This window comes from Oncorhynchus mykiss, chromosome 3, assembly GCF_057628025.1.
Source record: "Oncorhynchus mykiss isolate SJ-2025 chromosome 3, ASM5762802v1, whole genome shotgun sequence".
Taxonomy (NCBI): domain Eukaryota; kingdom Metazoa; phylum Chordata; class Actinopteri; order Salmoniformes; family Salmonidae; genus Oncorhynchus; species Oncorhynchus mykiss.
In genome coordinates, this window is record NC_143024.1 from 74,024,512 (window position 1) to 74,036,539 (window position 12,028).

The window sequence follows — 12,028 nt, forward strand, 5'->3', positions numbered from 1 at the left end:
TTTGTTTGACGGTTGTTATGGCGGTTGCTAAGGACTCTGCTGAATCGGGAGGTCGACTCTCCACCACTTACATAGAGGCCAGGGAAATCTCAGCGGTAAGTTTGCCTCCAAAAAGGGACAAAGGGACAATATGATGTAGCTAAGCTAGCTAGTTAACTAAATGTGAAATTAAGAATGTGATGTTTATATTGAACGTGTTTCAAATGTCATTATTTGGTAAATTCATGGCTACTGGTTGCTATTATTATATGACTGGTTGTTTGTGGTTGGTTAGCTTAGCTCTCTGATTTCTTAATGTTGCCAACAACTAGGCTTGCCAGTTTTGCTCCCTCTGATTAGCCTGCAGCCTCCTCATGAAAATCAGAGGACATTTATGCAACTGTAAATGTATACAGTAAACTTAGCTACTGTACTTTTTTTGCCAGGAAATAGAAGCTTTCACCGTGGAGTCGCTATGCCATCAAAACGTGCAAGGCTTCTTCGGAGGCCTTTGCCCCCTAAAAAGAATCCCCCCATTGTGAAATCACTTCCTTCGCCTATACTTTCAGGTAGGTTACAGGGATTGTAATACAGGGATTGCCCTATTGCCTGGGACAAGTGAATTGAGCAGTCCCGCAAGTTCAGCCGGCTCGGGGGTTGCCCCATTGGACGATACAAAAAAGTGAAACTGAAAAGTCATTCCAGCAGCTTAAAACTGATCTTTCTGCCCAGTTGACAATTCTAGGGAGAGGGAACGTATTTGTAATGTTACCCCCAATGTTCCCCTAATGTTTGAGTGTCCAGTTTTCTGTTAGTTAGGGGAACAGCATTCTATCTATGTTAGCAAAAAACTTCTTAGAACCTTTTTAGAATGTTTTGGTGTTAAAGTTAAGAGAATGTTCCTTTAATGTCAAGCAGAACTTATCTAGAACTTGGTTACAATGTTCTCAGAATATACACTGAACAAAAATCTAAAAGCAACATGCAACAATTTCAGATTTTACTGAGTTAGAGTTCATATACGCCCCTAATCTAGCGATTTCAGATGCTTGGGAATACGGATATGTATGTGTTGGTCACAGATACTTTTTATCAGAAAACCAGTCAGTGTCTGGTGTGACCACGATTTGCCTCATGCAGCGCAACAAATTTCCTTCGCATAGAGTTGATCAGGCTGTTGATTGTGGAATGTGGAATGTTGTCCCACTTCTCTTCAATGTCTATGCGAATTTGTTGAATATTGGCGGAACTGGAACACTCTGTCATACACGTCGATCCAGAGCATCACAAACATGCTCAATGGGTGATATGTCTGGTGAGTATGCAGGCCATGGAAGAACTGGGACATTTTCAGCTACCAGGAATTGTGTACAGATCCTTGCGACATGGGGCTGTGCATTATCATGCTGAAACATGAGGTAATTGTGGTGGATGAATGGCACGACAATGGCCCTCAGGATCTTGTGATGGTATATCTGTGCATTGAAATTGGCATCAATAAAATGCAATTGTGTTCGTTGTCCGTAGCTTATGCCTGCCCATACAATAACCCCACCGCCACCATGGGGCACTCTGTTCACGACGTTGACATCAGAAAACCGCTCGCCCACACAACTGCCCAGTACAGTTGAAACCGAGATTAATCCATGAAGACCACACTTCTCCAGCGTGCCAGAGGCCATCGAAGGTGAGCATTTGCCCACTGAAGTCGGTTACGACGCCCAACTGCAGTCAGGTAAAGACCCTGGTGAGGATGACAAGCACGCAGATGAGCTTCCTTGAGACGGTTTCTGACAGTTTGTGCAGACATTCTTCGGTTGTGCAATTCAACAGTTTCATCAGCTGTCCGGTGGCTGGTCTCAGATGATCCCGCAGGTCAAGAAGCCGGATGTAGAGGTCCTGGGTTGGCGTGGTTACACATGGTCTGCGGTTGACGCCTGTTGGATGTGCTGCCAAATTCTCTAAAATGACATTGGAGGCGGCTTATGCGAGAGAAATAAACATTAAATTATCTGTTAACAGCTCTAGTGGACATTCCTGCAGTCACCTCACATTTTAGAGTCGCCTTTTATTGTCCCCAGCACAACATTTAAGAGAAATTTGCTTTTTGTGCGTGTGGAACATTTCTGGGATCTTTTATTTCAGCCTATGAAACATGGTACCAACACTTTACATGTTGCGTTTATATATTTGTTTATTTATATATTTGTTCAGTATACAACATTAATGTTCTTGATGCCTTTTATGGAACGTTGCAAGAACATTCATGTGCCCAGTTTTTTTCAGGGTAGAAGAATATTTCATCAACGTCCCACCAAACATACACAGGACATGGTTGCCATGTTCTCAGAATATACAATATTAATGTTCTAGACACGTTTTATGAGAAAATTGCAAGAACATTCCAAAAGGCAGACAATTTATGTCAGTCGGGCAAATTGAGCCTCCTCTGAGAACAACCAAAATACAAAGAATTACAGAACTGATCTTTCTTATTTCTCCCCAATGTGTAGGTGAAAGGAAGGCAATATATGACACTTATGCATGTACAATTACTGCTTATAACTTATTACCCATTTGTTCACATTACTTTATGTTAATAAAATATTTCAGTTGTGTAAATCACATTTGTTTTCACTGCTGCCAATGCTTTCTGACAAAATCACTATTTTGTAGTTCTTCAAAGTAAATAAGGCATACTTTTATGTCTGCTGAATACCAACTATTAATCACATAGATCATGTATTTTCAGGTAGAGATACCTTGCGAACAACAACTGCTCTCAATATCCCCTCACAATTGTGCATTTGTAAAAGAAACACAGACTGGACAAGCAGATGCACAATGGATTATGGTAATTGTAGTTAATTACCACGTTTTATGAGCTAAACTATGGAGAATATTGGCCTGTTCGAAACTACAACTCCGTACAACATCACACAGTTCAGGCTGGATCGGATTTATCTCTAGAGAGACTGCAATGTGTGCATTGAGCTCACAGAATAAAAATGAATGAAATGGAATTCAAATAATTGAATTGTTGGTCAATTAGTTGTTTAAAAAATGAAAAATAACAAAAATGTTGGTCAGCACTATCTACGTTTGATCCAACTGTTAAAGTGCCATGGGAAACTTGCATTTGTTTCTTCCAGGTACAATCATAGACTCATTGCCCTCAACAGAGAGAAGGGATCTGAAGGACAGTGCCACCGGGCGGAGTGAGTCAAGCTGCCACATGCTTCCTCTTTGGGACTATGACCCTGCAGCCTTTAGGGTGGCTCCCACTCCTCTGACCTCGGTCCCATCCATGCTAATACCTGAAATAATTGAGGGATTCCCCTGTAAACCTCCACGCACTCTCCCCAAAATCCCCCTCCTCGACCTCCTCAAGACAGACCCCAGATACATCCCCTTTCCCCCTAGTTTTAGCTTCAATGACTTTCTGCGGGACCCTAATGGCGGCTGTGGGGCTCAGTCACTAGAGGGCCTGAAGAAAGTGGCACTGTCTCGCTGCAACTACAGGAAGCTGGTTGGGCTTTTCCTGATGGAGCTGCACAAAGGGCAGCAGACTGAGGTGTCCAAGCAGCTGATGTCCACTGAGAAATTGCCAGAGGCCAAGAGCAGGATCCCACAGAAGCAAATCATATGCGGTACATACTGCATATAATATGTTAAAAGATTACCTACCATTGTAGTAGGCTATAATCCAGATTGTGGTGTGTTCATTATGCACCAGTACTAGTGTATTATTTAGTGAGTATTGTGTGACAAGGATGCTTGCTTGTGTAAGTTACAGAGGTGTACTGTTTCTTCATGCGTATTGTGTGTGTTGTTAGCATTTGTTGTGTGTTATCTGATAAGAGCTGGCAGCATTGATCCGTATGGAGGTGCAAACTCAGATGATGTGTCGGCGGAGCTGTTTGGGAGATGGGACCTGTAGGTCTGAACAGAAGTCTGTGGAGATATGGGTACCCCCAGGGGAAAGACAAGCTGTTCAGAAGCAGGGAAATCTATACCTAGGCAAGAACATGTTTGCCTTCTAACTTACTATAACAAAACTAACACTATTGAGTTGTTTGTACAAAGCCAAGTTCTGTTTTTCTTGTAGCAAATAAATACATTTTTCCTTTGACCAGGAACGGAGGTGATCCTGAACTCTGTGACTACCAAGCACTTCCAGGGCTCTCGGCGGACCCACTCCCCGTTCAGGCACTCTGGAGAGGGCATCAACCCATCTGAGCTGGCCATACTGGACTGTCTGACAGAGGGGGGCAAGGCACTCACCCTGAAGGTGCTGTGTGTTGCTTACTGTGTTGTGTGTTTGTGTGGGTGTGTGTGTGTCAAATTCTACAAGTCTCTTGTTTGCCAATTATTTATGTATCATTTTCTTATTGTTTTATCATTTATTCCTTATGTATTGAAAACATTTGTTCTCAGACTCTTTGCAGCATTACTGAGAGCGACAGAAACACAGACATCACTTATTCTGACTAACATTAAAAGGAAATGAAACGACTGTCTCAAATTTAGCATAACAGGAAGTTGAAGAGGAATATGCAAGCTAGAGCTTCCCTTTTTCTCTGAACCTTGACTGTGTGTTTGATTTACTGTGTGTTTTCTCAGGCCCACTTCATTGCCCTGCTTCCTGATCTGACTCCTCTGGCCCAGAGCCTGCTCTACCTCAACCTATCCTTCAATGACTTCACTATCTTCCCAGTGGAGGTGAGATGCCTTATGAACTGAGGCAAACCATGAGCATGGGGTCGTTTTAGAGCAGTGATCATCAACTAGATATTTGACTAAAACGAATAATTTCAAACCTTGCTTACATTTGTATGCGATCACATACAGTATATCTCTCTATTATGTTTCAGAATACTTTGAAACAGATTTCCAAAATTAAAATCACGTGGAGCTGATTTGCTGGTGTTGTTACAGTCTTTGCAACAATAAAATAAAAAAATAAAATGCTCCGAAAAGTTGGGGGGCCAAATAAAATCCCCCGTGGGCCAAATTAGGCCCGCAGGCCGCCAGTTGGGGAACCCTGTTTTAGAGCCTATTTATCTGAAAAGGGGGTTCTGAGCATGTTGCAAAATGTCATTGCAATTCCATGGCAAGACAACTTCCCAATATATCTTCTCTCTCTCTCTTTAAACAGGTGTATGAGCTCACACAGTTGGAGGTGCTGAAGATGAGAGACAACCCCATAGAGGAGATTCCTACCGGCATCCACAGACTCACCAGGCTCAAAATCTTTGTCATCTCCTTCTGCAAGATCACCTCCCTGCCGTCAGAGTAAGCCACAAGGGGGCGCTACAGGGTTGGGAACTTGTTATACCACAGTGTTATAAACCTACACTGCTGTTAGAAGTCTCTGTCGGTCTCCCAGTTCTGAGTCCTGTGCTGTTGGTCCTACCTACAGGCTGTACCAGCTGCCCACCCTGCAGTTTCTAGATGTATCCTACAACCTTCTCTCATCCCTAACAAATGACATCAGAAAACTCAGGTACAGTCTAGAGTAGGCAGTAAGTCTGCAAAGACCATGATGTGGAGCTTTTTCCAAGGTCTTATATTGTATGGGGGTAACTCACCTACCACCACCACCTTTGTAAAGTACCCACTTTGTGTTATTATTTAAATATAACAGAACACCTCTGTCTGCAGGACTCTGGAGTACCTGAATGTGGAGGGGAACCAGCTGCCTGGCCTGCCCTGTGGGGCCCTGCGCCTCTCCCTCACCCAGCTCAGGATCTCCAACAACTACATGCACCCCTACTTTTGGAAGAGCTGCAGCTGGAACTCTCCCCAGGATCTGCAACACTCAGCCACTATGACCCTCTCTCTCACAGACACCTGTCTGCGCTACGCCAGCCTTCCCCCTGAGGCACAGATGGCCCTTAACAGGTAGCCTATTTACATGACCCTGATCAGATTCAACTAAATAAATACACAGTATAAAGGATGAACTCCATGTTTGTTTGTTTTAAGGTAAAAGAGATGACTGTTTCATTGATGGTGTGTGTGTTTTTTTTGTGTCCCCAGGGTGGGTGTGTGTGACTGCTGTAGGGGTCCTATGTACGGACCTGGACTCAAGGTAATCCGTCCCTGCTACAATATCTTCGGACTACACAGGGTGCCCTTCATCTTCTATGCCTGCACCCCAGCATGCCACTGGAACTTCAAGATCCAGACCAAGAGTCTCTCCAGTCTTCTGTATGGAGAAGACACAACTCACAATAGTGAACAACTAACATGACTATGAAGGAACCAATACTGAGGCTACTGTATCTTGTCCTTAATAGCCAAAGACCTCTGAATATCTATCTCATCAGCTCTACTAATCTTGTGCCAAATTGTAACCTTACCATAATGTCTACTGATGTCTCTGTCTTTATATAACCTTGAGTAGTTGTCTGCAAAACATGTATTTTGCAAAGCAAGTGCATGTGAAAACTCCCATAATTATGGCACTTTTAATGTCTTTACATTTTCCATTGACCTCCAATTAAAATAAAGTATTTCTGAATACTAGTTGTGTTTAACTATTTCAGCCTCAAGTAGTGTGTATCGCTTTAAGTCTGACTTCTTATTTAAACAAACGAAATATGGACCAATCACAGCACCTCAACAGAGCTTGACAAATAGTTTTTTGAATGACTGAAGGAGTGAGACGAGTTTTGTAACTTTTTTATTAGTAGTGTAATGGCATTTTTAAAATACTTTTTTTTTTACACCCGTCCAGGTGGTGGCGGTGGCAATACAACATTAGTTGAAGTATGCTATAAAACCTTAGAAGAAAAAGAGAAGATGATGTATAGTTGAGAGGGATGAGGTCAGAGTAATGGCAAATAAGTCTGGCTGCACAACTGATTGACAAACACTGCAAATTGAGAAGTCATGTGACTAAACTGAATAAAAAGAAGAAACTACACTATGAAACATAAATGATAAAGAATGATAGGAAAAAGTTTTGGAGCACCTTCAATTCAATTTTGGGCAAAAAGGCAAACTCTGCTCCATCCTTCATTTGAATCAGATGGCTCATTCATCACAAAACCCACTGGTATTGCTTCATTGACAAGATTAGCAAATTTAGGCATGACATGCCAGCAACAAATTCTGACTACCCATCCAAGTACAGTGGGGCAAAAAAGTATTTAGTATTCACACTCCAGAACAGTAGGCAGTAGGCAGACACAGCCCACAGTAGGCAGACACAGCCCACACAGTAGGTGGAGGCATGCACCGCTAACTTACGAGTATGTTTGCAGACCGCCATAATACCATAGAAGAAGAGGAGGAGCAGACAGCTACAGGAAAAGACGAACATCTTTGGGCTATCACTAACGTTACTTACCACAGCGGCAAAGTCATAATGCGCTATATCGTATAAATTCTTGAAAATTAACATTTGCTTTTTGGTCTTACTTTAAGCTTAGCAGTGTGGTTAATGTTGGTGTTCGGTTTCAAATCACATTTTAAGAAGATTAATTGTAGAAAAAGTGTAGAAGTTTATGACGGTGGCTGAAACGACATATTTTTGAGAAAGCTTTACAAGCACTTCCGGTGTCAAAGTTTGTGTTGTGTTGTCAAGATGGCTGGCCATGATCATCATCGTGACCATCTGTCTCTGTGCTTATGTGACTTAATCAGGTAATAATCAATTAATAAATGATGCTGCTTTGTTTCGGATACCTGTCTAACCTTACAATTCTCGCCAACAGAAACTGGATGTGAATAAAGAATGAAGTGACCGTCATAGCTACCTAACGTTAGTTAGTAGCCATATATATGAAGAGAAGACATTTTACAATCGGAGTCATTTGTATAGACAAACCATTGTCAAAAACGAGTTAAATTCCCAGTTGGCTAGCTACTCAGAACCAGTCAGCCAGCCACCATGGTGTTATAGTTAGTAGTATAACCTTAATTATTTTTTGTCTTGAAAACAGCTTACTATGGTCCATGGTGCTGCCATGCGTGTATCTGAGCTTGGTGCTGGCGCTGCTCCTGTTTCTACTCGTCATGGGTGTCCGAATATGGCTGCAGAGGAGTCGGAAAGCCCGCCTGGCTCAGAACAGTTCCCCAACTGTGGCCTTCTTCCACCCCTACTGCAATGCAGGAGGGGGCGGGGAGCGGGTGCTCTGGTGTGCCCTCAGAGCGCTTCAGAATAGGTAGGTTTACGCAGTCTGAGCCTATAGTTAGATTTTAATGCATTCGTGGAGTGCTCATGAGCTTAATAACCTATCTTTTTGATATGTTATGTCTCTTCTGTGCCTTCCCTCCCGTAGATACCCAAGCGTTTCATTCGTTGTGTACACCGGTGACCATGGGGTGACAGGGGTGCAGATCCTCGAGGGCGCCCAACAACGCTTCAACATCAGGCTGCCTCATCCAGTGACTTTCATATTCCTGAAGAACCGTCTCCTGGTGGAGGCTAGCTCCTACCCCCACTTCACCCTGCTGGGGCAGAGCATGGGCTCAATGTTCCTGGGCTGGGAGGCCCTCACTGCCTTTGTACCAGACCTCTATATGGACTCCATGGGCTATGCCTTCACTCTGCCCATCTTCCGCTACCTGGGAGGATGCAGGGTGGGCAGCTATGTGCACTACCCCACCGTCAGTACTGACATGCTGTCTGTGGTGAGAGAGAGAAACCCAAGGTCAGAACTGTTTATTTTAATTACATAAAGCATGTTGATATGGTTATTTATTGTGACACAGATAATGTATTCGTTAATAGTTTGGTTGATGTTTTTGTTATCAAACTTGTAATTTGCCTCTGCAGTATTTGTGATGATACACTCCCTCCTATAATCCCAACAGGTTCAACAATGCAGACTACATCTCTGCTAACCCTCTTCTTAGTATGGCCAAGGTGATGTACTACTGTGCTTTTGCTCTGATCTACGGCCTAGCTGGCTCCTGCAGCGATGTCGTCATGGTCAACTCTACCTGGACACTGGGCCACATCCTGGCCCTGTGGCGCGCACCCAGCCGCACCGGTGTGGTCTATCCTCCCTGCGACGTCCGCTCCTTCCTCAACATCCCATTGGAGGATGAGGTGGAAGGGGAGGTGCTCGATGACAGGAAGTGCCATTCGATAGTGTCCGTGGGGCAGTTCCGACCAGAGAAAGACCACCGGCTGCAGATTAGGGCCTTCCGGAAGCTTCTGGACAGGAAAGGGGTAGGTCCAGGAGGGCGGGATTCTCTGAGGCTGGTGTTGATTGGTGGCTGCCGTAACCAGGAGGATGATGATAGAGTGCTGATGCTGAGGGGGTTGTGCCAGGAGCTGGGTGTGACAGAAAGAGTTGAGTTTAAACTTAACGTTCCCTTTGATGAGTTAAAGAGGGAGCTGGTGGACGCCACCATTGGTCTGCACACCATGTGGAATGAGCATTTTGGCATAGGTATTCATTTTTATCTATACCATCTTATTATCTTCCGTTTTTAAGAGAAGTGTTGTACATTCCAAACTTATTCATCTGATCCCAGTTCCTACTCTCTGCATCCTCTCTCTCCTGTCTCAGGTGTGGTAGAATGTATGGCTGCAGGTACAGTCATTCTGGCTCACAAGTCCGGCGGCCCCAAGCTGGACATTGTGGTTCCCTATGAGGGCGGGCAGACTGGCTTCCTGGCCGACAGCGAGGACAGCTACGCTACTGCCATGGAGACCATCCTGGCACTGTCGCCGTCGGCACGGCTGGAGATCCGGCGCAATGCTCGACGGTCTGTAGACCGTTTCTCCGACCAGGAGTTTGACGCCAGCTTCCTGTCTTCCATGGAATCTCTGATGGGAAAGCTGGAGTGATGAGGGAAAACCAATCACTCCCCCCTCACAGACTGAAACCCTTCCTCTCTGCTGCACTCACAGGCCTGATTGGCTGGGAAACTGATGGTCTATGAGACCTTTGCTGGCTTTATTCATAGGAATAAGTAAGGATGCTTGTATAACTTGCTCTGTCTTGCTAGAGTTCCAGTGAAGGGACTTGCTGGAAATTCTATTGATGTTTACACTCAAAAAGCACTTGGTCCTTATATCTAGTCCAATACGGCAGAGGGATCAAACATTGTGCTTTTTTTTTCTCACTGTGATTTTTTTTCTTGTTCTGTATGGGACTATGGCTCAGAATTGTAGATATTATACAAACAATGCTTTTTAAAAAAAAGGAAATGTATTGTTAATTTGTCTGAATCTTAAACGTAAACTTGTTGTATTTTGTATATAATTTTTATTTAGTCTTTAAAGTTCCTCTAAGCAACAACGATACCGAAACATTTTCAATGCCCAAATAATTGACATCTTGTCAATGCTTGCTTATGTTATACTTTAACCTGTGGAAAGAATAGATAGCCCTTGGTCAAAACTTTAACCTGCAGTTTAGAAAAATGCAAGACGCGTCTGTACTTAAAATGTAAAAAACATATATATATTTCACCTTTATTTAACCAGGTAGGCAAGTTGAGAACAAGTTCTCATTTACAATTGTGACCTGGCCAAGATAAAGCAAAGCAGTTCGACACATACAACAACAACAACAACAACACAGTTACACATGGAGTAAAAAAAACATACAGTCAATAATACAATAGAAAAATAAGTATATATACAATGTGAGCAAATGAGGTGAGATAAGGGAGGTAAAGGCAAAAAAAGGCCATGGTGGAGAAGTAAAAACAATATAGCAAGTAAAACACTGGAATGGTAGATTTGCAGTGGAAGAATGTGCAAAGAAGAAATAATGGAAAAAAATAAATACAGTAGGGGAAGAGGTAGTTGTTTGGGCTAAATTATAGATGGGCTATGTACAGGTGCAGTAATCTGGGAGCTGCTCTGACAGCTGGTGCTTAAAGCTAGTGAGGGAGATAAGTGTTTCCAGTTTCAGAGATTTTTGTAGTTTGTTCCAGTCATTGGCAGCAGAGAACTGGAAGGAGAGGCGGCCAAAGGAAGAATTGGTTTTGGGGGTGACCAGAGAGATATACCTGCTGGAGCGCGTGCTACAGGTGGGTGCTGCTATGGTGACCAGCGAGCTGAGATAAGGGGGGACTTTACCTAGCAGGGTCTTGTAGATGACCTGGAGCCAATGGGTTTGGCGACGAGTATGAAGCGAGGGCCAGCCAACGAGAGTGTACAGGTCGCAGTGGTGGGTAGTATATGGGGCTTTGGCGACAAAACAGATGGCACTGTGATAGACTGCATCCAATTTATTGAGTAGGGTATTGGAGGCTATTTTGTAAATGACATCGCCGAAGTCGAGGATCGGTAGGATGGTCAGTTTTACGAGGGTATGTTTGGTAGCATTAGTGAAGGATGCTTTGTTGCGAAATAGGAAGCCCATTGTAGATTTACCTTTGGATTTGGAGATGTTTGATATGAGTCTGTAAGGAGAGTTTACAGTCTAATCAGACATCTAGGTATTTGTAGTTGTCCGCATATTCTAAGTCAGAACCGCCTAGAGTAGTGATGCTGGATGGGCGGGCAGGTGCAGGCAGCAATCGATTGATAAGCATGCATTTTGTTTTACTTGTATTTAAGAGCAGTTGGAAGCCACAGAAGGAGAGTTGTATGGCATTGAAGCTCGTCTGGAGGGTTGATAACACAGTGTCCAAGAAGTATACAGAATTGTGTCGTCTGCGTAGAGGTGGATCAGAGACTCACCAGCAGCAAGAGCGACATCATTGATGTATACAGAGAAGAGAGTCGGCCCAAGAATTTAACTGCCAGAGGTCCGGACAACAGGCCCTCCGATTTGACACACTGAACTCTATCAGAGAAGTAGTTGGTAAACCAGGCGAGGCAATCATTTGAGAAACCAAGGCTATCGAGTCTGCCTATGACGATGTGGTGATTGACAGAGTCGAAAGCCTTGGCCAGGTCAATGAATACGGCTGCACAGTATTGTTTCTTATCGATGGCGGTTAAGATATCGTGTAGGATCTTGAGCGTGGCTGAGGTGCACCCAAGACCAGCTCTGAAACCAGATTCCATAGCAGAGAATGTGTGGTGGGATTCGAAATATTCGGTGATCTGTTTGTTGACTTGGCTTTC

The 12,028-nt window shown here is 43.7% G+C and overlaps 2 protein-coding genes across 2 annotated transcripts; both read left to right on the forward strand.

Annotated features, from left to right (window-relative positions):
- On the forward strand, window positions 1–6,510 carry lrrc63 (leucine rich repeat containing 63). The gene is made up of 10 exons (XM_021597594.3): window positions 1–95; window positions 426–548; window positions 3,132–3,629; window positions 3,841–3,999; window positions 4,116–4,270; window positions 4,603–4,701; window positions 5,138–5,274; window positions 5,402–5,485; window positions 5,644–5,883; window positions 6,022–6,510. The coding sequence occupies exons 2-10, from the start codon at window positions 455–457 to the stop codon at window positions 6,233–6,235; spliced, it is 1,680 nt and encodes a 559-aa protein (XP_021453269.2). The 5' UTR covers window positions 1–95; window positions 426–454; the 3' UTR covers window positions 6,236–6,510.
- Window positions 6,511–7,246: 736 nt separating this feature from the next.
- LOC110520341 (GDP-Man:Man(3)GlcNAc(2)-PP-Dol alpha-1,2-mannosyltransferase) lies at window positions 7,247–10,193 on the forward strand. Its single transcript, XM_021597596.3, has 5 exons — window positions 7,247–7,632; window positions 7,932–8,153; window positions 8,271–8,642; window positions 8,806–9,389; window positions 9,510–10,193. The coding sequence occupies exons 1-5, from the start codon at window positions 7,574–7,576 to the stop codon at window positions 9,788–9,790; spliced, it is 1,518 nt and encodes a 505-aa protein (XP_021453271.2). The 5' UTR covers window positions 7,247–7,573; the 3' UTR covers window positions 9,791–10,193.
- Window positions 10,194–12,028: the final 1,835 nt, after the last annotated feature.